Source organism: Gavia stellata, unplaced genomic scaffold, assembly GCF_030936135.1.
Source record: "Gavia stellata isolate bGavSte3 unplaced genomic scaffold, bGavSte3.hap2 HAP2_SCAFFOLD_546, whole genome shotgun sequence".
Classification (NCBI taxonomy): Eukaryota; Metazoa; Chordata; class Aves; order Gaviiformes; family Gaviidae; genus Gavia; species Gavia stellata.
This window is the reverse complement of record NW_026776865.1, coordinates 19,538-43,791: the sequence shown is the minus strand read 5'-3', so window position 1 is coordinate 43,791 and position 24,254 is coordinate 19,538. Positions and strand designations below refer to the sequence as shown.

General features: G+C 59.6%; 1 protein-coding gene across 1 annotated transcript in view; it reads left to right on the top strand.

The window, feature by feature from the left end:
• The window catches only part of LOC132321371 (ubiquitin-like modifier-activating enzyme 1), a 55,435-nt gene that overhangs the window by 19,742 nt on the left and 11,439 nt on the right, over positions 1 to 24,254 (top strand). Inside the window, 13 exon segments of the mRNA XM_059834876.1 lie at positions 1,840 to 1,995; positions 2,101 to 2,211; positions 3,775 to 3,855; positions 5,119 to 5,274; positions 6,655 to 6,820; positions 11,071 to 11,267; positions 13,667 to 13,731; positions 14,930 to 15,125; positions 18,559 to 18,633; positions 20,561 to 20,750; positions 23,532 to 23,620; positions 23,868 to 23,939; positions 23,941 to 23,961. Coding sequence (XP_059690859.1) covers positions 1,840 to 1,995; positions 2,101 to 2,211; positions 3,775 to 3,855; positions 5,119 to 5,274; positions 6,655 to 6,820; positions 11,071 to 11,267; positions 13,667 to 13,731; positions 14,930 to 15,125; positions 18,559 to 18,633; positions 20,561 to 20,750; positions 23,532 to 23,620; positions 23,868 to 23,939; positions 23,941 to 23,961 — 1,575 coding nt within the window.

Sequence of the window (24,254 nt, the reverse complement as noted above, 5' to 3'; positions counted from 1 at the left end):
GCACCAACGTGGGCATCCATCATGGCACGACCACCATTTGGGGACATTGGGGACATGGAGGCCACCAGGTCCTGCACCAACATGGTCATCCATCATGGCCCCACCACTGTTTGGGGACATTGGGGACATGGAGGCCACCAGGTCCTGCACCAACGTGGTCATCCATCATGGCATGACCACTGTTTGGGGACATGGGGGACATTGGGGACATGGAGGCCACCAGGTCCTGCATCAACGTGGTCATCCATCATGGCCCCACCACTGTTTGGGGACATGGGGGACATTGGGGACATGGAGGCCACCGGGTCCTGCACCAACGTGGTCATCCATCATGGCATGACCACTGTTTGGGGACATTGGGGACATGGAGGCCACCAGGTCCTGCACCAACGTGGTCATCCATCATGGCCCCACCACTGTTTGGGGACTTTGGGGACACTGGGGACATGGAGGCCACCGGGTCCTGCATCAACGGGGTCATCCATCATGGCATGACCACTGTTTGGGGACATGGGGGACATTGGGGACATGGAGGCCACCAGGTCCTGCACCAACGTGGTCATCCATCATGGCATGACCCCTGTTTGGGGACATGGGGGACATTGGGGACATGGAGGCCACCGGGTCCTGCACCAACGTGGTCATCCATCATGGCCCCACCATTGTTTGGGGACATTGGGGACATTGGGGACATGGAGGCCACCAGGTCCTGCACCAACGTGGTCATCCATCATGGCCCCACCACTGTTTGGGGACATTGGGGACATGGAGGCCACCAGGTCCTGCACCAACGTGGTCATCCATCATGGCATGACCACTGTTTGGGGACATGGGGGACATTGGGGACATGGAGGCCACCAGGTCCTGCATCAACGTGGTCATCCATCATGGCATGACCCCTGTTTGGGGACATGGGGGACATTGGGGACATGGAGGCCACCGGGTCCTGCACCAACGTGGTCATCCATCATGGCCCCACCACTGTTTGGGGACATGGGGGACATTGGGGACATGGAGGCCACCGGGTTCTCCACCAACGTGGTCATCCATCATGGCCCCACCATTGTTTGGGGACATTGGGGACATTGGGGACATGGAGGCCACCAGGTCCTGCACCAACGTGGTCATCCATCATGGCATGACCACTGTTTGGGGACATTGGGGACATGGAGGCCACCAGGTCCTGCACCAACGTGGTCATCCATCATGGCCCCACCACTGTTTGGGGACATGGGGGACATTGGGGACATGGAGGCCACCAGGTCCTGCACCAACGTGGTCATCCATCATGGCATGACCACTGTTTGGGGACTTTGGGGACATGGAGGCCACCAGGTCCTGCACCAACGTGGTCATCCATCATGGCATGACCACTGTTTGGGGACATTGGGGACATGGAGGCCACCAGGTCCTGCACCAACGTGGTCATCTATCATGGCACCACCATTGTTTGGGGACATGGGGGACATTGGGGACATGGAGGCCACCGGGTTCTCCACCAACGTGGTCATCCACTATGGCACGACCACCATTTGGGGACATTGGGGACATGGAGGCCACCGGGTCCTGCACCTCCATGGCCACCCACCATGTCCCCACCACCACTTGTCAACGTTGGGGACATCGAGGCCATCAGGTGTGTTGGGGACACGGGGAGTCTTGGGGACACCACAGGTGACATTGAGGCCACCAACACGCCACCACCACCTTTCTCCGCACCTACTCCCGAGTGTCCTCCCCTCTATCCCCGAAACTGTCCCCGACGTTGTCTTGTCCCCGACGTCATCTTCTTGTCCCCGACGTTGTCTTGTCCCCAACGTTGTCTTGTCCCCAACCCAGGGTGACGCGGCGGAGGTGGTGGCCTTGACCCGGGAGGTGGCCCCGGGGGCGGAACTAGACGAGGAACTGCTCCGGGAATTGGCCTTCCAGGCCACCGGTGACCTTGCCCCCGTCAACGCCTTCATCGGGGGGTTGGCGGCGCAGGAGGTTATGAAGGTATCGGATGTTTGGGTGCCACCCTGGGGGGTTTGGGTGCCACCCCGGGAGGTTTGGGTGCCACCTCGGGAGGTTTGGGTGCTCTAACGAGGACTGTGACGTTAGGCGGTGTCGGGGAAGTTCACACCCATCACCCAATGGCTCTACTTCGATGCGTTGGAGTGTCTCCCTGAGGAGAACAAGGAGACGGTTCTTACCGAGGAGCAGTGTCGCCCGGTGAGCACCCATGGGTGGGGGGTGGGTGTTGGTTGGGGGGGCACCCATGGGTGGGCATCTCCTTGGGGTGGGCGTTGGTTGGGGGTCATCTGCTGAAGACCACCCGTGGGTTGGGTACGTTCTTGATGTCACCCATGGGTTGGCCGCCTTCTTGGGGGCACCCATGGGTGGGCTTTGGCCAGGGGGGGCACCCATGGGTGGGCATCTCCTTGGGGTGGGTGTTGGTTGGGGGGGCACCCATGGGTGGGCATCTCCTTGGGGTGGGTGTTGGTTGGGGGTCAGCTGCTGAAGACCACCCATGGGTTGGGTACGTTCTTGATGTCACCCATGGGTTGGCCGCCTTCTTGGGGGCACCCATGGGTGGGTTTTGGCCAGGGGGGGCACCCATGGGTGGGCATCTCCTTGGGGTGGGTTTTGGCCAGGGGGGCACCCATGGGTGGGCATCTCCTTGGGGTGGGCGTTGGTTGGGGGTCATCTGCTGAAGACCACCCATGGGTTGGGTATGTTCTTGGGGGCACCTATGGGTTGGCCGCCTTCTTGGGGGCACCCATGGGTGGGCTTTGACCAGGGGGGCACCCATGGGTGGGCATCTCCTTGGGGTGGGCGTTGGTTGGGGGTCACCTGCTGAAGATCACCCATGGGTTGGGTACATTCTTGATGTCACCCATGGGTTGGCCGCCTTCCTGGGGGCACCCATGGGTGGGTTTTGGCCAGGGGGGGCACCCATGGGTGGGGATCTCCTTGGGGTGGGCGTTGGCGGGGAGGGCACCCATGGTTGGGCATCTCCTTGGGGTGGGTGTTGGTTGGGGGTCATCTGCTGAAGACCACCCGTGGGTTGGGTACGTTCTTGATGTCACCCATGGGTTGGCCGCCTTCTTGGGGGCACCCATGGGTGGGCTTTGGCCAGGGGGGCACCCATGGGTGGGCATCTCAATGGGCTTGGCGTTGGCCATGGAGCACCCATGGGTGGGCATTTCCTTGAGGAACCCATTGGTTGGCCACCTTCTTGAGGACACCCATGGGGGTGGTTATCTCATTGAGGGCACCCATGGGTGGTCACCCTCCCTGGGGACACCACCCATGGGTGGGCATCTCCTTGGGGTGGGCATTGGTCATCGAGCACCCATGGGTGGGCATCTCCTTGAGGACACCCGTGGGTTGGCCACCTTCTTGGGGACACCCATGGGTGGACACCTTCTTGAGGTCACCCATGGGTTGGTCATCTCCTTGGGGGCACCCATGGGTGGTCACCCTCCTTGGGGACATCCTCTTTGGGGACACCCATGGATGGGCATCTCCCTGGGGTGGGCATGGGTCATGGGGCACCCATGGGTGGGCCACCTTCTTGGGGACACCCATGGGTGGGCATCTCAATGGGCGTTGGCCACAGAGCACCCATGGGTGACCCATTTCCTTGAGGAACCCATCGCTTGGCCACCTTCTTGGAGGCCACCCACGGGTGGGTGTCACCCACGGGCCACCCATGGGTGGCTTTGGGGTCTCCCGGTGGTTGTCCCCGTGGGGCGGGTGACACATTTGGGTGACATCTCGGGTTGTCCCCAGCGCAACAGCCGCTACGACGGGCAGATCGCCGTCTTCGGGGCGGAGCTGCAGGCCAAGCTGGGTGCCCAGAAGTACTTCGTGGTCAGTGTCCCCAACTGTCCCCAATTGTCCCCAATTGTCCCCAAGTGTCCTCCCCATGTCCCCAAGTGTCCCCCACGTGTCCCCAAGTGTCCCCTCCCTGTCCCCGAGTGTCCCCATGTGTCCATCGAGTGTCCCCAAGTGTCTTCATGGGTCCCATGAGTGTCCCTAAGTGTCCTCGTGGGTCTTCCGAGTGTCCCCAGAGTGTCCCCAAGTGTCCCCAGAGTGTTCCTGCCTCTCTCCAAGTGTCCCTGAGTGTCCTTGTGGGTCTCCTGAGTGTCCCCACATGTCCCCAGAGTGTCCCCACCTCTCTCCAAGTGTCCCTGAGTGTCCTTGTGGGTCTCCTGAGTGTCCGCAAGTGTCCCCATGGGTCCTTAGAGTGTCCCCAAGTGTCCCTAAGTGTCCTTGTGGGTCTCCTGAGTGTCCCCACATGTCCCCATGGGTCCTTAGAGTGTCCCCAGAGTGTCCCCATCCCTCTCCAAGTGGCCCTAAGTGTCCTTGTGGGTCTCCTGGGTGTCCCCACATGTCCCCATGTGTCCTCAGAGTGTCCCCAGAGTGTCCCCATCTCTCTCCAAGTGTCCCTAAGTGTCCTTGTGGGTCTCCTGGGTGTCCCCACATGTCCCCATGTGTCCTCAGAGTGTCCCCAGAGTGTCCCCATCTCTCTCCAAGTGTCCCTAAGTGTCCTTGTGGGTCTCCTGGGTGTCGCTATGTGTCCCCGTGGGTCCCCAGAGTGTCCCCAAGTGTCTCCAGCGTGTCCCTAAGTGTCCTCGTGGGTCTCCTGAGTGTCCCCACATGTCCCCAAGTGTCCCCAGAGTGTCCCCACCTCTCTCCAAGTGGCCCTAAGTGTCCTTGTGGGTCTCCTGAGTGTCCCCACATGTCCCCAGAGTGTCCCTAAGTGTCCTTGTGGGTCTCCTGAGTGTCCCCACCTCTCTCCAAGTGTCCCTAAGTGTCTTTGTGGGTCTCCTGGGTGTCCCCACATGTCCTCATGTGTCCTCAGAGTGTCCCCAAGTGTCCCCATCCCTCTCCAAGTGTCCCTAAGTGTCCTTGTGGGTCTCCTGGGTGTCCCCACATGTCCCCATGTGTCCTCAGAGTGTCCCCAAGTCTCCCCATCCCTCTCCAAGTGTCCCCTAAGTGTCCCCAAGTGTCCCTTCATCCCCACCTCTTTCCCATCCACCTGTCCCCAACCCCCCTCCCCGCCCCCGGCGCCACCTCGAGCTGCGTCCCCGGAGTGTCCCCAAATGTCCCCCCGTTTGTCCCCGAGCGCAGGTGGGGGCGGGGGCCATCGGCTGTGAGCTGCTGAAGAACTTTGCCATGGTGGGACTGGGCTGTGGCCCCGAGGGCTGTGTCACCGTCACCGACATGGACACCATCGAGAAGTCCAACCTCAACCGCCAGTTCCTCTTCCGGCCCTGGGATGTCACGGTGAGGGGCGGGGCCGAAGGGGGAGGAGCCTAAAGGGGTGGAGGAGTGAGTGGGTGGAGCCTTGAGGGGCGGGGTCTACAACGCAGGAACCGCCGTTGATGGTCGGCGTTGGGTTGGTCAACGTTGGGTTGGTCAACGTTGGGTTGAGCGCCGTCAACCGTCAGGCCTTGATGGGGGGAGTGGGAGGGGCCTAAGTGGGTGGGGCTAAAGGGGGAGGAGCCTGTGGGGGGTTGCAATGAGTGGGTGGGGCCTGAAGGGGCGGGGTCTCAAGGGGTGGAGTCTATGGGGCAGAAACCGCTGTAGAGTTGGTCAACGTTGAGTTGGCCAACACCGGTGGTCGCGGCATCTTGAGGTGGACCAGGAAGTGGGAGGGGCCTAAATGGGTGGGCCTTAAGGGGGAGGAGTCTGTGGGGTGGTGGATGAGTGGGCGGAGCTCTTGGGAGGCAAGGTCTGATAGGGCGGAGTTTAGGGGGTGGGAACTGCCACCAAGATGCCACCGTTGGGTTGGCCAACGTCAACGGTCAAGTTGCCTTGATGTTTCATTGGACTGGGCGGGGCACAAAGGGGTGGGGCTTAAAGGGGCGGGGCCAGAAGGGGCGGGGCCACAAGGGGAGGAGTCTATGGGGTAGAGGACGAGGTGGGCGGAGTCTATGGGCAGGGGAAGCACCACCAAGATGCCGCCGTTGGGTTGGCCAACGTCAACGGTCAAGTTGCCTTGACGTTTTATTGGACTGGGTGGGGCACAAAGGGGTGGGGCTTAAAGGGGCGGGTCCAGAAGAGGCGGGGGCTTAAGGGGAGGAGTCTGTGGGGTAGAGGACGAGGTGGGTGGAGTCTATGGGCAGGGGAAGCACCACCAAGATGCCGCCGTTGGGTTGGCCAACGTCAACGGTCAAGTTGCCTTGACGTTTTATTGGACTGGGAGGGGCACAAAGGGGTGGGGCTTAAAGGGGCGGGGCCAGAAGGGGCGGGGCCACAAGGGGAGGAGTCTATGGGGTAGAGAACGACATGGGCGGAGTCTATAGGCAGGGGAAGCACCACCAAGATGCCGCCGTTGGGTTGGCCAACGTCAACGGTCAAGTTGCCTTGACGTTTTATTGGACTGGGAGGGGCACAAAGGGGTGGGGCTTAAAGGGGCGGGGCCAGAAGGGGCGGGGCCACAAGGGGAGGAGTCTATGGGGTAGAGAACGACATGGGCGGAGTCTATAGGCAGGGGAAGCACCACCAAGATGCCGCCGTTGGGTTGGCCAACGTCAACGGTCAAGTTGCCTTGACGTTTTATTGGACTGGGTGGGGCACAAAGGGGAGGGGCTTAAAGGGGCGTGTCTAGAAAGGGTGGGGCCACAAGGGGCGGGGCTTAAGGGGCATGACTCCTCCCCCCAGAAACTGAAGTCCGAGCGGGCGGCGGCGGCGGTGCAGGAGATGAACCCGGCGCTGCGGGTGAGCAGCCGCCCCGACCGCGTCGGCCCCGACACCGAGCGCGTCTACGACGACGATTTCTTCGAGGCCCTGGACGGCGTCGCCAACGCCCTGGACAACGTCGACGCCCGTGAGCACCCGTGGGGTCCTCAGGGTGCTGGGGGGGGTGGGGGGGGGTGGCTCAGGGTGCTGGGGGGGGCGGTCCTTGGGGTGCTAGGGGAAGTCTTGGGGTGTTACAAGGCATCATTTGGGTGCCCGGGGGGGGGTTGGGGGTGTCTAGAGGGTCTTCAGGGTGGTGGGAGGTGATCTTGGGGTGCTATAGGGTGACTTTGGGGTGCTTTTATGGTGCTATAGGGGGTTTTTTGGGTGCTCAGGAGGGGCTTAGGGTGCTATAGGGGGTCTTCAGGGTGCTGGGGGGTGTTCTTGGGGTGTCATAAGGCATCATTTGGGTGCTCCAACGGCTTTGGGGGGTGTCTAGAGGGTCTTCACGGTGGTGGGAGGTGATCTTGGGGTGCTATAGGGTGACTTTGGGGTGCTTTTATGGTGCTATAGGGGGTTTTTTGGGTGCTCAGGAGGGGCTTAGGGTGCTATAGGGGGTCTTCAGGGTGCTGGGAGGTGTTCTTGGGGTGTCATAAGGCATCATTTGGGTGCTCCAACGGCTTTGGGGGGTGTCTAGAGGGTCTTCACGGTGGTGGGAGGTGATCTTGGGGTGCTATAGGGTGACTTTGGGGTGCTTTTGGGGTGCTATAGGGGGTTTTTTGGGTGCTCAGGAGGGGCTTAGGGTGCTATAGGGGGTCTTCAGGGTGCTGGGGGGTATTCTTGGGGTGCTATAGGTCATCATTTGGGTGCTCCAACAGCTTCGGGGTGTGTCTAGAGGGTCTTCAGGGTGGTGGGAGGTGATCTTGGGGTGCTATAGGGTGACTTTGGGGTGCTTTTGGGGTGCTATAGGGGTTTTTTTGGGTGCTGTGCGGGGATTTGGGGTGCTATAGGGGGTTTTTTGGGTGCTGTGCAGGGATTTGGGGTGCTATAGGGGGTTTTTTGGGTGCTGTGCAGGGATTTGGGGTGCTATAGGGGTTTTTTTGGGTGCTGTGCGGGGATTTGGGGTGCTATAGGGGTTTTTTTGGGTGCTGTGCGGGGATTTGGGGTGCTATAGGGTGTTTTTTGGGTGCTGTGCAGGGATTTGGGGTGCTATAGGGGTTTTTTTGGGTGCTGTGCAGGGATTTGGGGTGCTATAGGGTGTTTTTTGGGTGCTGTGCAGGGATTTGGGGTGCTATAGGGGTTTTTTTGGGTGCTGTGCAGGGATTTGGGGTGCTATAGGGTGTTTTTTGGGTGCTGTGCAGGGATTTGGGGTGCTATAGGGGTTTTTTTGGGTGCTGTGCAGGGATTTGGGGTGCTATAGGGGTTTTTTTGGGTGCTGTGCAGGGATTTGGGGTGCTATAGGGGGTTTTTTGGGTGCTGTGCAGGGATTTGGGGTGCTATAGGGGTTTTTTTGGGTGCTGTGCAGGGATTTGGGGTGCTATAGGGGGTTTTTTGGGTGCTGTGCGGGGATTTGGGGTGCTATAGGGGTTTTTTTGGGTGCTGTGCGGGGATTTGGGGTGCTATAGGGGTTTTTTTGGGTGCTGTGCGGGGATTTGGGGTGCTATAGGGGGTTTTTTTGGCTGCTCTGGGGCTTTGGGTGAATTTTAGGAATGCTATAGGTACCCCAAGGGTGCTATAGGGACCCAGGAATGCCATAGGCACCCCTGGGGGTGCTATAGGGGCTGCTATAAATCCTATAGGCACTCCTAGGGGTGCTATAGGCCCCCCCGAAATGCTATAGGTATGCCATAGGGTGCTATGGGGATGCTCTAGGTACCCCCAGGGGTGCTATATGGACCCATGGGAAGCTATAGGTGTTCTTAGGGGTGCTATAGGAGTACTGTAGGTACCCTAAGGATGCTATAGGGACACCCAGGAATGCTATAGGCACCCCAGGGCTGCTGTAGAGGTGCTTTAGGGATGCCCAGGGGTGCTATAGGGACCCCTGGAGTGCTATAGGGGCGCCGTAGCTACCCTAGGGGTGCTATAGGGACCCCAGGGATGCTCTAGGGACCCCCTAGAAATGCTGTAAGGACGCTATAAGTACCCCCACAAATGTCAGAGGGAGTTGCAAGAACGCTATAGGGACTTTAGGTGCGCTATAGGGACCCTCAGGTGTGCTATAGGATCCCTCAGGTGTGCTATAGGGACCTTTAGGTGTGCTATAGGGCTCTCAGGTGTGCTATAGGATCCTTTAAGTGTGCTATAGGGCTCTCAGGGGTGCTATAGGGACCTTTAGGTGTGCTATAGGATCCCTCAGGTGTGGTATAGGGACCCTCATGTGTGCTATAGGGCTCTCAGGAGTGCTATAGGATCCTTTAGGTGTGCTATAGGGACCCTCAGGTGTGCTATAGGATCCCTCAGGTGTGCTATAGGGACCCTCAGGTGTGCTATAGGATCCCTCAGGTGTGCTATAGGAACACTCAGGTGTGCTATAGGGCTCTCAGGAGTGCTATAGGAACCCTCAGGTGTGGTATAGGGACCTTTAGGTGTGCTATAGGGCTCTCAGGAGTGCTGTAGGATCCCTCAGGTGTGCTATAGGGCTCTCAGGAGTGCTATAGGATCCTTTAGGTGTGCTATAGGGCTCTCAGGAGTGCTATAGGATCCCTCAGGTGTGCTATAGGATCCCTCAGGAGTGCTATAGGATCCCTCAGGTGTGCTATAGGGCTCTCAGGAGTGCTATAGGATCCCTCAGGTGTGCTATAGGGCTCTCAGGAGTGCTATAGGATCCCTCAGGTGTGCTATAGGGCTCTCAGGAGTGCTATAGGATCCCTCAGGTGTGCTATAGGGCTCTCAGGTGTGCTATAGGATCCCTCAGGTGTGCTATAGGGCTCTCAGGAGTGCTATAGGATCCCTCAGGAGTGCTATAGGATCCCTCAGGTGTGCTATAGGGACCTTTAGGTGTGCTATAGGGCTCTCAGGAGTGCTATAGGATCCCTCAGGAGTGCTATAGGGCTCTCAGGAGTGCTATAGGATCCCTCAGGTGTGCTATAGGGACCTTTAGGTGTGCTATAGGGCTCTCAGGAGTGCTATAGGATCCCTCAGGTGTGCTATAGGATCCCTCAGGTGTGCTATAGGGCTCTCAGAAGTGCTATAGGAACCCTCAGGTGTGCTATAGGGCTCTCAGGTGTGCTATAGGATCCCTCAGGTGTGCTATAGGGCTCTCAGGAGTGCTATAGGATCCCTCAGGTGTGCTATAGGGCTCTCAGGAGTGCTATAGGATCCCTCAGGTGTGCTATAGGGCTCTCAGGAGTGCTATAGGATCCCTCAGGTGTGCTATAGGGCTCTCAGGAGTGCTATAGGAACCTTCAGGTGTACTATAGGGACCTTTAGGTGTGCTGTAGGGCTCTCAGAAGTGCTATAGGAACCCTCAGGTGTGCTATAGGGCTCTCAGGAGTGCTATAGGATCCCTCAGGTGTGCTATAGGGCTCTCAGGAGTGCTATAGGAACCCTCAGGTATGGTATAGGGACCCTCACGTGTGCTATAGGGCTCTCAGGAGTGCTATAGGATCCCTCAGGAGTGCTATAGGGCTCTCAGGAGTGCTATAGGATCCCTCAGGTGTGCTATAGGATCCCTCAGGAGTGCTATAGGATCCCTCCGGTGTGCTATAGGATCCTTTAAGTGTGCTATAGGGCTCTCAGGAGTGCTATAGGAACCTTCAGGTGTACTATAGGGACCTTTAGGTGTGCTATAGGGCTCTCAGAAGTGCTATAGGAACCCTCAGGTGTGCTATAGGGCTCTCAGGAGTGCTATAGGAACCCTCAGGTATGGTATAGGGACCCTCACGTGTGCTATAGGGCTCTCAGGAGTGCTATAGGATCCCTCAGGAGTGCTATAGGATCCCTCAGGTGTGCTATAGGGACCTTTAGGTGTGCTATAGGGCTCTCAGGAGTGCTATAGGATCCCTCAGGTGTGCTATAGGGACCTTTAGGTGTGCTATAGGATCCTTTAGGTGTGCTATAGGGCTCTCAGGAGTGCTATAGGAACCTTCAGGTGTGCTATAGGATCCCTCAGGAGTGGTATAGGGCTCTCAGGAGTGCTATAGGATCCCTCAGGTGTGGTATAGGGATCTCTAGGTGTGCTATAGCATCCTTTAAGTGTGCTATAGGGCTCTCAGGGGTGCTATAGGATCTCTCAGGTGTGCTATAGGATCCCTCAGGTGTTCTATAGGGCTCTCAGGAACGCTACGGCGACCCCCAGCACTGCTATAGGGACCTCAGTGTTCCCCCAACCCCCCCCCGGGAATACCTCCCCCCCTTCCAAAAGACCTGGCCCGCCTTATAGCCGCCGGATTTATATAGGGCTCTATATGGACCGCCGCTGCGTCTACTACCGGAAGCCGCTGTTGGAATCGGGGACGTTGGGGACGAAGGGGAACGTGCAGGTGGTGATCCCTTTCCTGAGCGAGTCCTACAGCTCCAGCCAGGACCCCCCCGAGAAGGCCATCCCCATCTGCACCCTCAAGAACTTCCCCAACGCCATCGAACACACCCTCCAGGTACCTATAGGGGACGGCGTAAGGGCTGGCGCTTTTCTATAGGGGGCTTCGGCTATCTGGGTGCCTTCTAGGGGTGCTCCTGGGTGCTTGGGTTCCTTCTGTGGGGTGACCCCATTACCTGGCTGCCTTCTGTGGGGTGGCCTAGGTGGCTGGGTCCCTTCTATAGGGGACCACAGAGACCTGGGTCCTTTCTATAGGGGACCCTGGGTGCCTGGGTCCCTTCTATAGGGGACTCTGGACACCTGGGTCCCTTCTATAGGGCACCCCGGGTGCCTGGGTCCTTTCTATAGGGGACCCTGGGTGCCTGGGTCCCTTCTATAGGGGACCCTGGGTGCTTGGGTCCCTTCTATAGGGGACTCTGGACACCTGGGTCCCTTCTATAGGGCACCCCAGGTACCTGGGTCCCTTCTATAGGGGACTCTGGACGCCTGGGTTCCTTCTATAGGGGACCCCGGACACCTGGGTCCCTTCTATAGGGCACCCCAGACGCCTGGGTCCATTCTATAGGGCACCCTGGGTGCCTGGGTCCCTTCTATAGGGCACCCTGGACGCCTGGGTCCCTTCTATAGGGCACCCTGGACGCCTGGGTCCCTTCTATAGGGCACCCTGGATGCCTGGGTCACTTCTATAGGGCACCCCGGGTGCTTGGGTCCCTTCTATAGGGGACCCTGGACGCCTGGGTTCCTTCTATAGGGGACCCCGGACACCTGGGTCCCTTCTATAGGGCACCCCAGACGCCTGGGTCCCTTCTATAGGGGACCCTGGACACCTGGGTCCCTTCTATAGGGCACCCTGGGTGCTTGGGTCCCTTCTATAGGGCACCCCGGGTGCCTGGGTCCCTTCTATAGGGCACCCTGGGTGCTTGGGTCCCTTCTATAGGGGACCCTGGGTGCCTGGGTCCCTTCTATAGGGCACCCTGGATGTCTGGGTCCCTTCTATAAGGCACCCTGGGTGCTTGGGTCCCTTCTATAGGGGACTCTGGACACCTGGGTCCCTTCTATAGGGCACCCTGGACACCTGGGTCCCTTCTATAGGGGACCCTGGATGTCTGGGTCCCTTCTATAGGGCACCCTGGGTGCTTGGGTCCCTTCTATAGGGGACCCTGGACACCTGGGTCCCTTCTATAGGGCACCCTGGATGCCTGGGTCACTTCTATAGGGCACCCCGGGTGCTTGGGTCCCTTCTATAGGGGACCCTGGACGCCTGGGTTCCTTCTATAGGGGACCCCGGACACCTGGGTCCCTTCTATAGGGCACCCCAGACGCCTGGGTCCATTCTATAGGGGACCCTGGGTGCCTGGGTCCCTTCTATAGGGGACCCTGGACACCTGGGTCCCTTCTATAGGGCACCCTGGGTGCTTGGGTCCCTTCTATAGGGCACCCCGGGTGCCTGGGTCCCTTCTATAGGGCACCCTGGGTGCTTGGGTCCCTTCTATAGGGGACCCTGGGTGCCTGGGTCCCTTCTATAGGGCACCCTGGATGTCTGGGTCCCTTCTATAAGGCACCCTGGGTGCTTGGGTCCCTTCTATAGGGGACTCTGGACACCTGGGTCCCTTCTATAGGGGACCCTGGATGTCTGGGTCCCTCCTATAGGGGACCCTGGACACCTGGGTCCGTTCTATAGGGCACCCTGGGTGCTTGAGTTCCTTCTATAGGGCACCCTGGGTGCTTGGGTCCCTTCTATAGGGGACCCTGGACACCTGGGTCCCTTCTATAGGGCACCCTGGGTGCTTGAGTTCCTTCTATAGGGCACCCTGGGTGCTTGGGTCCCTTCTATAGGGGACCCTGGACGCCTGGGTCCCTTCTATAGGGCACCCTGGACACTTGGGTCCCTTCTATAGGGCACCCTGGGTGCCTGGGTCCCTTCTATAGGGCACCCCGGGTGCTTGGGTCCCTTCTATAGGGGACCCTGGACGCCTGGGTCCCTTCTATAGGGCACCCTGGACACCTGGGTCCCTTCTATAGGGGACCCTGGGTGCTTGGGTCCCTTCTATAGGGGACTTTAGACACCCGATTCCCTTCTATAGGGTCTCTTGGGTACCTTCTATAGGGGACCCCGAATGCCTGGGTCCCTGCTAGGGGTGCTCCCAGGTGCCTGGGTCCTTTCTATAGGGTGTCCTGGGTGCCTGGGTCCCTTTTTAGGGGTGCCCCAGACGCCTGGGTCCCTTTTTGGGGGTGCCCCAGACACCTGGGTCCCCTTTTAGGGGTGCCCCGGACACCTGGGTCCCTTTCTGGGGGTGCCCTGGGTGTCTGGGTCCCTTTCTGGGGGTGCCCCGGACACCTGGGTCCCTTTCTGGGGGTGCCCTGGGTGTCTGGGTCCCTTTCTGGGGGTGCCCCGGACACCTGGGTCCCTTTTTGGGGGTGTCCCGGGTGCCCCCGCTGACAGCTCCTCCTCCGCAGTGGGCGCGTGACGAGTTCGAGGGTCTCTTCAAGCAGCCGGCGGAGAACGTCAACCAGTACCTGACGTGGGTGTCAGGGGAGGGGGGCACCCACCAACACCCCCTGCACCCCCCTGCCTGGCACCCACCCTGTACAGCACCCGTAGAACCCCCTGCGTGGCACCCACCCTGTACAGCACCCATAGAACCTCCCTGCATGGCACCCACCACCTGTGGCACCCATATAACTCCCCCTGTGTGACACCCAACCTGCGTGGCACCCATAGAAACCCGTCTGTGTGGCACCCACCCTGTGTGGCACCCATAGAACTTCTTTGCATGGCACCCAACCTGCGTGGCACCTATATAACCTCCCTGCATGGCACCCATGGAACCCCTCTGTGTGGCACCCACCCCGTCTGACACCCATGGAACCCCTCTGTGTGGCACCCACCCCGTCTGACACCCATATAATCCCTCTGTGTGGCACCCACCCCGTCTGACACCCGTAGAACCCTTGCCTTGCACCCATGCACCCACCGTCCCTTGCACCCACCCTCCCTTGCACCCATTCCCCCCTTACCTTGCACCCATTCCCTTACTTTGCACCCATTCCCTCACCTTGCACCCATTCCCTTACCTTGCACCCATTCCCCCTTACCTTGCACCCATTCCCTCACCTTGCACCCATTCCCCCCTTACCTTGCACCCATTCCCTCACCTTGCACCCATTCCCTCACCTTGCACCCATTCCCTCACCTTGCACCCATTCCCTCACCTTGCACCCATTCCCTCACCTTGCACCCATTCCCTCACCTTGCACCCATTCCCTTACCTTGCACCCATTCCCCCTTACCTTGCACCCATTCCCTCACCTTGCACCCATTCCCCCCTTACCTTGCACCCATTCCCTCACCTTGCACCCATTCCCTCACCTTGCACCCATTCCCTCACCTTGCACCCATTCCCTCACCTTGCACCCATTCCCCCTTACCTTGCACCCATTCCCTCACCTTGCACCCATTCCCTCACCTGGCACCCATTCCCCCCTCACCTTGCACCCATTCCCTTACCTTGCACCCATTCCCTCACCTTGCACCCATTCCCCCTCACCTTGCACCCATTCCCTCACCTTGCACCCATTCCCTCACCTTGCACCCATTCCCTCACCTTGCACCCATTCCCTCACCTTGCACCCATTCCCTCACCTTGCACCCATTCCCCCCCCTTCCCTCTCCCCCCTCCACCCACCCCACCTTCACCCCCTCCCCTCCCCTCCCCCCAGGGACCCCAAATTCCTGGAGCGCACCCTACGCCTGGCGGGCACCCAACCGCTGGAGGTGCTGGAGGCGGTGCAGCGCAGTCTGGTGGGGGAGCGGCCCCGGGCTTGGCCCGACTGCGTCGCCTGGGCCTGTCGCCATTGGCACCGCCAGTACAGCAACAACATCCGTCAGCTCCTCCACAACTTCCCGCCGGGACAGGTGGGATCGGAAACCTCGGGAAAAAAAAAGAGGGGGGGGGGGGGGGGATGTGGGGATCAGACCCGTTGGAAAAGAGGGGGGGGGGATTGGGTCCGTTGGAAAAGGAGGGGTGGTGGGGGGGGGTTGGGTTGCTTTGGGTGGATCGGGCCCCTTGGAAGGGGTCGGGGTGGGATCGGGTCCCATGGGAGTGGATCGGGCCCCTTGGAAGGGGATTGGGGGGGATGGGGTCCCATGGGGTGGATCGGGCCCCTTGGAAGGGGATTGGGGGGGATGGGGTCCCATGGGAGTGGATCGGGCCCCTTGGAAGGGGATTGGGGGGGATGGGGTCCCATGGGAGTGGATCGGGCCCCTTGGAAGGGGATTGGGGGGGATGGGGTCCCATGGGGTGGATCGGGCCCCTTGGAAGGGGATTGGGGGGGATGGGGTCCCATGGGGTGGATCGGGTCCCATGGGGTGGATCGGGTCCCATGGGGTGGATTGGGCCCCTTGGAAGGGGGTGGGGTGGGATCGGGCCCCATGGGAGTGGATCGGGCCCCATGGGAGTGGATCGGGCCCCTTGGAAGGGGATTTGGGGGGATGGGGTCCCATGGGAGTGGATCGGGCCCCTTGGAAGGGGTCGGGGTGGGATCGGGTCCCATGGGAGTGGATCGGGCCCCTTGGAAGGGGTCGGGGTGGGATCGGGCCCCTCGGAAAAGGAGGGGTGGGGGGGGGGGGTTGGGTCGCTTTGGGTGGATCGGGCCCCTTGGAAGGGGATTGGGGGGGATGGGGTCCCATGGGGTGGATCGGGCCCCATGGGAGTGGATCGGGCCCCTTGGAAGGGGATTGGGGGGGGATGGGGTCCCATGGGGTGGATCGGGCCCTATAGGGTGGATCGGGCCCTATACAGTGGATGGGGCCCTATGGGAGTGGATCGGGCCCCTTGGAAGGGGATTGGGGGGGATGGGGTCCCATGGGGTGGATCGGGCCCTATAGGGAGGATCGGGCCCTATAGGGTGGATGGGGCCCTATAGGGTGGATCGGGCCCTATAGGGTGGATGGGGCCCTATGGGAGTGGATCGGGCCCTATGGGGTGGATCGGGCCCTATAGGGTGGATTGGGCCCTATAGGGTGGATTGGGCCCTATAGGGTGGATGGGGCCCATGGGGTGGATGGGGCCCTATAGGGTGGATGGGGCCCTATGGGGTGGATGGGGCCCTATGGGGTGGATCGGGCCCTATGGGGTGGATGGGGCCCATGGAGTGGATCGGGCCCTATAGGGTGGATCGGGCCCATGGGGTGGATCGGGCCCTACGGAGTGGATCGGGCCCATGGGGTGGATCGGGCCCTATGGGAGTGGATCGGGCCCATGGAGTGGATCGGGCCCCATGGAGTGGATCGGGCCCTTTGCAGCTCCTGATTTCCCCTTAATCACCCCATTAATCCCTAATGGCCCCATTAATTGCCCTCATTAACCCCTAATTTCTCCTTAATCACCCCATTAGCCCTTAATTTCCCTTTAATTACCCGCATTAACGCCTAATTTCCCTCTAATTACTCCATTAATTCCTAATGAGCTCCTTAATCACCCCATTAAGCCCTAATGGCCTCATTATTCACCCCATTAGCCCCTAATTGCTGCTTAATTACCCCCACTAACCCCGTAATGGCCCCATTAATTACCACCATTAATCCTTAATGGGTCCATTAGTTGTTCTCATTAATCCCTAATGACTGCATTAATCACCCCTTTATTTCCTGATTTCCCCTTAATTGTTCTTATTAACCCTTAATTTTTCCTTAATTATTCCTTAATTGCCCCCATTAATCCCTAATGGCCCTATTAATTACCCCATGAACCTTTTCTGGCCCCATTAATTAGTTCCATTAACTTCTGATTTCCCCTTAATTGTTCTCCTTAACTCCTAATTTCCCCTTATTTACCCGCATAAATCTCTAATGAGCTCATTAATTGCTCTTATTAACCCCAATTGCTCCTTAAGTACTGTCAATAATTCCTAATTAACCCATTAATTGTGTTTTATTACCTTCTAATTGGTCTCATTAATCCTTATTTTGCCCTTGATTCTCCCTATTAGCCCCTAATTTCCTCTTAATTGCTGACTTTAATCCCTACTGGCCCCATTAATTATCCCCATTAATTTCTAATTTGCTATTAATTGGTCTCATTAACGGCTAATTTCGCCTTACCCCATTGATCTCTAATGGGCTCATTAATTGCCCTTATTAACTCCTTATTTCCTATTATTTGCCCGCATTAGCCTCTGATTTTCTCTTAATTACCCATTAATTGTCCTCATTAACTCCTAATTTCCCTTTATTCACCCCATTAATCTTTAATGGTCTCATTAATTGCTTTTCTTAACTTGTTATTTCCCATTAATTACCCCATTAACTTCTAATTTTTTCTTAATTACCTATTAATTGCTCTCATTAACTGCTATTTTCGCCTTACCTCGTTGATGTCTAATGGCCTCATTAATTGCTCTTCTTAACTCTTTATATGCTATTAATTACTCCCATTAATCTCTTAATTTTCTCTTAATTACCCATTAATTTTCCTCATTAACCCCTAATTTCCCTTTATTCACCCCATTGAGCTCTAATGGACTCATTAATTCTTCTAATCAGCACCTAACTGCACCTTAACTACCTCCATTAACCTCTAATTTTGTCTTTGATTACCACTAATTGCCCTCATTAACCCTTAATTTCCCCTTATTCACCCTATTAATCTCTAATGTTCTCATTAGTAGCCCTTATTAATTCCTATTTTCCCCTTAATTACCCCTATTAACCTTTAATTTTGTCTTAATTACCACTAATCGCTCTCATTAACCCCTAATTTCCCCTTATTCACCCTATTAATCCCTAATTTTCTCATTAATAGCCGTTATTAATGCCTATTTTCCCCTTAATTACGCCCATTAACCTCTAATTTTGTCTCAGTTACCACTAATCGCTCTCATTAACCCCTAATTTCCCCCTATTCACCCTATTAATCCCTAATTTTCTCATTAATAGCCGTTATTAATCCCTATTTTCCCCTTAATTACCCCTATTAACCTCCAATTCTGTCTTAATTACCACTAATTGCTCTCATTAACCCCTAATTTCCCCCTATTCACCCTATTAATCCCTAATTTTCTCATTAATAGCCCTTATTAATCCTTATTTTCCTCTTAATTACCCCCATTAACCTCTATTTTTGCGTTAATTACCACTAATTACCCTTATTAACCCCTAATTTCCCCTTATTCACCCTATTAATCCCTAATATTCTCATTAATAGCCCTTATTAATCCCTATTTCCCCCGTAATTACCCCCAATAATCCCTCCTGAACCCCTCCATTGCCTCCATTAGCCCCTAATGAACCCCTTAATTGCCCCCGTTAAGCCCTAATAGCCTCGTTAATTGCCTCGTTCTCCCGGCAGAAGACGAACTCGGGGACCCTCTTCTGGTCGGGGCCCAAACGCTGCCCCCACCCCCTCCTCTTCGACCCCGACAACGTGAGTGGGGCGATGGGTGGGCCTGCAGGGGGCGCTCGCGCTCGTGGGTGCTGGTCCTCCTCACTGCCCGACATCCCCTCCCCCGCGGGTGCCACCAGCGCCGCTGGGTGCCGTCGGGCACCCTTGGGTGGGGGGTGGCGCCCTTGGGTGTCGCCAGCGCCCTTGGGTGCCATCATCACCCTTGGGTGCCATCGAGCACCCTTGGGTGCCACCATCACTATTGGGTGCCACCCTTGCCCTTGGGTGCCATTGAGCACCCTTGGGTGCCACCATCACCCTTGGGTGCCATCATCACCATTGGGTGCCACTGTTGCCCTTGGGTGCCATCGAGCACCCTTGGGTGGGGGACATCACCCTTGGGTGCCACCATCACCATTGGGTGCCATCGAGCACCCTTGGGTGCCACCATCACCCTTGGGTGCCATCGAGCACCCTTGGGTGCCATCATCACCATTGGGTGCCACCGTTGCCCTTGGGTGCCATTGAGCACCCTTGGGTGGGGGACATCACCCTTGGGTGCCACCATCACCATTGGGTGCCGTTGAGCACCCTTGGGTGACACCATCACCCTTGGGTGCCATCGAGCACCCTTGGGTGCCATCATCACCATTGGGTGCCACCGTTGCCCTTGGGTGCCATTGAGCACCCTTGGGTGGGGGACATCACCATTGGGTGCCACCATCACCATTGGGTGCCGTTGAGCACCCTTGGGTGACACCATCACCCTTGGGTGCCACCCCATCACCCTTGGGTGCCGTCCATCACCCTTGGGTGCCACCCCATCACCCTTGGGTGCCGTCTGTCACCCTTGGGTGCCACCCTATCACCCTTGGGTGCCGTCCATCACCCTTGGGTGCCACCCCATCACCCTTGGGTGTTGTCCATCACCCTTGGGTGTTGTCCATCGCTCCTGGGTGCCACCCCATCACCCTTGGGTGCCGTCTATCACCCTTGGGTGCCATCCATCGCTCTTGGGTGCCACCCCATCACCCTTGGGTGCCGTCCATCACCCTTGGGTGTCACCCCATCACCCTTGGGTGTTGTCCATCGCTCCTGGGTGCCACCCCATCACCCTTGGGTGCCATCCATCACCCTTGGGTGTCACCCATCACCCTTGGGTGTTGTCCATTGCTCCTGGGTGCCACCCCATCACCCTTGGGTGCTATCCATCGCTCTTGGGTGCCACCCCATCACCCTTCCATGCCATCTATCACCCTTGGGTACCGTCTATCACCCTTGGGTGTCACCCATCACCCTTGGGTGCCACCCCATCACCCTTGGGTGCCGTCCATCACCCTTGGGTGCCACCCCATCACCCTTGGGTGCCGTCTATCACCCTTGGGTGTCACCCATCACCCTTGGGTGCCACCCCATCACCCTTGGGTGCCGTCCATCACCCTTGGGTGTTGTCCATCACCCTTGGGTGTTGTCCATCGCTCCTGGGTGCCACCCCATCACCCTTGGGTGCCGTCTATCACCCTTGGGTGCCATCCATCGCTCTTGGGTGCCACCCCATCACCCTTGGGTGCCGTCCATCACCCTTGGGTGTCACCCATCACCCTTGGGTGTTGTCCATCACCCTTGGGTGTCACCCATCACCCTTGGGTGTTGTCCATCGCTCTTGGGTGCCATCTATCACCCTTGGGTGCCGTCTATCACCCTCGGGTGTCACCCATCACCCTTGGGTGCCACCCCATCACCCTTCCATGCCGTCTATCACCCTCGGGTGTCACCCATCACCCTTGGGTGCCACCCCATCACCCTTTCGTGCTACCATCACTCTTTGTATCACCCTTGGCTGCCACCCATCCCCTCAACCCCCCCTCCCTCCCCCCTTAACTGACATCCCTCCCCTTCCCCCTCCCCTCCCCCCCCCCCCCCACCCATGGGTGCCCCACCCTGACACCCATGGGTGCTCCTTTCCCAGCCCCTCCACCTCGACTACGTGATGGCGGCTGCCAACCTCTTCGCCCAAAGCTACGGCATCGGGGGCTCGCGGGACCGGGGGGCGGTGGCCGAGCTCCTGCGCCACGTCCGCGTCCCCCCCTTCGCCCCCAAAGCCGGCGTCCGCATCCACGTCTCCGACCAGGAGCTGCAGAGCGCCACCGCCGCCCTCGGTATGGGTGCTGGGGAGGGGGGCACCCATGGGTGCTGGGGAAGAGGCGGGGGGGGGGGGGAGTGGAGGTGGTTGGATGGGCGGTTGGGGGAAATGGGGGGGGGGGTTGGGGGAAAATGGGGGTTGGAGGCACTTAGGGGGTGTGGGGGGACGTGGGGGTGTGGGGTAGGGGCACCCATGGGTGCTGGAGGGGTGCGGGTAGGCGATAAGAGCACCCATGGGTGCTGGGGAGGGTGGTGGTGGAGGTGGTTGGATGTGGGGTTGAGGGAAATGGGGGTTTGGGGGGAAAATGGGGGGGTTGGGGGGCGCCCGGGGGGGTTGGAGGCACTTAGGGGGTGTGGGGGGTATGGGGTAGGGGCACCCATGGGTGCTGGAGGGGTGAAGGTAGGCGATAAGAGCACCCATGGGTGCTGGGGAGGGTGGTGGTGGAGGTGGTTGGATGGGGGGTTGAGGGAAATGGGGGTTTGGGGGGAAAATGGGGGGGTTGGGGGATGCCATGAGGGTTGGAGGCACTTAGGGGGTGTGGGGGGACGTGGGGGTGTGGGGTGGGGGCACCCATGGGTGCTGGAGGGGCAAAGGTAGGCGATAAGAGCACCCATGGGTGCTGGGGAGGGTGGTGGTGGAGGTGGTTGGATGGGGGGTTGGGGGAAATGGGGGGGTTGGGGGGAAAATGGGGGGGTTGGGGGGCACCCGTGGGGGTTGGAGGCACTTAGGGGGTGTGGGGGGATGTGGGGGGTATGGGGTAGGGGCACCCATGGGTGCTGGAGGGGTGCGGGTAGGCGATAAGAGCACCCATGGGTGCTGGGGAGGGTGGTGGTGGAGGTGGTTGGATGGGGGGTTGGGGAAATGGGGGGGTTCGGGGGGAAAATGGGGGGGTTGGGGGGCACCCGTGGGGGTTGGAGGCACTTAGGGGGTGTGGGGGGATGTGGGGGGTATGGGGTAGGGGCACCCATGGGTGCTGGAGGGGTGCGGGTAGGCGATAAGAGCACCCATGGGTGCTGGGGAGGGTGGTGGTGGAGGTGGTTGGATGGGGGGTTGAGGGAAATGGGGGTTTGGGGGAAAATGGGGGGGTTGGGGGGCACCCGGGGGGGTTGGAGGCACTTAGGGGGTGTGGGGGGACATGGGGGGTGTGGGGTGGGGGCACCCATGGGTGCTGGAGGGGCGAAGGTAGGCGATAAGAGCACCCATGGGTGCTGGGGAGGGTGGTGGTTGGATGTGGGGTTGAGGGAAATGGGGGTTTTGGGGGGAAAATGGGGGGGTTGGGGGGCGCCCGGGGGGGTTGGAGGCACTTAGGGGGTGTGGGGGCATGGGGTAGGGGCACCCATGGGTGCTGGAGGGGTGCGGGTAGGCGATAAGAGCACCCATGGGTGCTGGGGAGGGTGGTGGTGGAGGTGGTTGGATGGGGGGTTGAGGGAAATGGGGCGTTTGGGGGGAAAATGGGGGGGTTGGGGGGCGTCCATGGGGGTTGGAGGCACTTAGGGGGTGTGGGGGGGACGTGGGGGTGTGGGGTGGGGGCACCCATGGGTGCTGGAGGGGTGCGGGTAGGCGATAAGAGCACCCATGGGTGCTGGGGAGGGTGGTGGTGGAGGTGGTTGGATGGGGGGTTGGGGGAAATGGGGGTTTGGGGGGAAAATGGGGGGGTTGGGGGGCACCCGGGGGGGTTGGAGGCACTTAGGGGGTGTGGGGGGACGTGGGGGTGTGGGGTAGGGGCACCCATGGGTGCTGGAGGGGCGAAGGTAGGCGATAAGAGCACCCATGGGTGCTGGGGAGGGTAGTGGTTAGATGTGGGGTTGAGGGAAATGGGAGTTTTGGGGGGGAAATGGGGGTGTGGGGGGGACGTGGGGGTGTGGGGTGGGGGCACCCATGGGTGCTGGAGGGGCGAAGGTAGGCGATAAGAGCACCCATGGGTGCTGTGGAGGGTGGTGGTTGGATGTGGGGTTGAGGGAAATGGGGGTTTTGGGGGGAAAATGGGGGGGGGTTGGGGGGCGCCCGGGGGGGTTGGAGGCACTTAGGGGGTGTGGGGGTATGGGGTAGCGGCACCCATGGGTGCTGGAGGGGTGTGGTGTGAACGATAAGAGCACCCATGGGTGCTGGGGAGGGTGGTGGTTGGATGTGGGGTTGAGGGAAATGGGGGGGTTTGGGGGGAATATGGGGGGGGTTGGGGGGCGCCCATGGGGGTTGGAGGCACTTAGGGGGTGTGGGGGAACGTGGGGGTGTGGGGCAGGGGCACCCATGGGTGCTGGAGGGGTGCGGGTGTACCATAAGAGCACCCATGGGCACTGGGGAGGGTGGTGGTGGAGATGGTTGGATGTGGGGTTGGGGCACCCATTGGGGTTGGGGGGCAAATGGGGGGGTTGGAGGCACTTAGGGGGTGTGGGGGGTATGGGGTGGGGGCACCCATGGGTGCTGGAGGGGTGGAGGAATGGGGTGGGAGCACCCATGGGTGCTGGAGGGCACCTGGGGAGGTGGTGGAGGTGGTTGGATGTGGGGTTGGGGGACACCCATGGGGGTTGGAGGCACTTAGGGGGTGTGGGGGGACGTGGGGGGTATGGGGGTGGGGGCACCCATGGGTGCTGGAGGGGCGGAGGAATGGGGTGGGAGCACCCATGGGTGCTGCAGGACATCCCTGGGGGCTGGTTGCATAGGGATTCGGGGGTCCCATGGGTGCTGGAGGGGCTCCCAGAGATGACAGGAGGGTGTGAAGAGGCACCCATGGGTGCCAGGGCCCCCCGCGGGGGTCCTGTGGGTGCTGTGGGGTCCCATGGGTGCCCCCCACCCACAGACGATGGGCGCCTGGAGGAGCTGAAGGCGTCGCTGCCCAGCCCCGAGGAGCTGCCCGGCTTCCGCATGTTCCCCATCGACTTCGAGAAGGTGGGTGCTGACACCCCCCCCCAGCACCCATGGGTGCCCCCCCACCCATGGGTGCCCCCCCCACCCATGGGTGCTGCCTCCCACCCCCCCCACCCGCTCTCCTGGAGCCGCTCTCCCTTCACCACCCCCCTCAGAGCTAAGCAACATGGGTGCCCCCCCCCAAAATGGGTGCCCCTCCACCCTATGGGTGCTCCCGCCCCACCCATGGGTGCTCCCCCCCACCCATGGGTGCCCCCCACCCACCCAGGACGACGACACCAACTTCCACATGGATTTCATCGTCGCCGCCTCCAACCTGCGAGCGGAGAACTATGACATCCCCCCCGGCCGACCGCCACAAGGTGGGTGCTGGGGGGCACCCATGGGTGCTGGGGGGTGGTCCATTGGGTGCTATGGGGGTCCTATGGGTGGCTTATGGGTGCTGGGGGGGGGGTCCTCTGGGTGATGGGAGCGTCCTTATGGGGTGTTAATTGGGGTTCTTATGGGGACTCTGGGGGTGTCGTGGGTGCTGGGGGGCACCCATGGGTGCTGGGGGGGGACCTGTGGGTGCTGGGGGGGACCTATGGGTGCTATGGGGTCCTTATGGGGCGGTATAGGTGTCCCGTGGGTGCTGGTGGGCGATGGGGGTTACGGG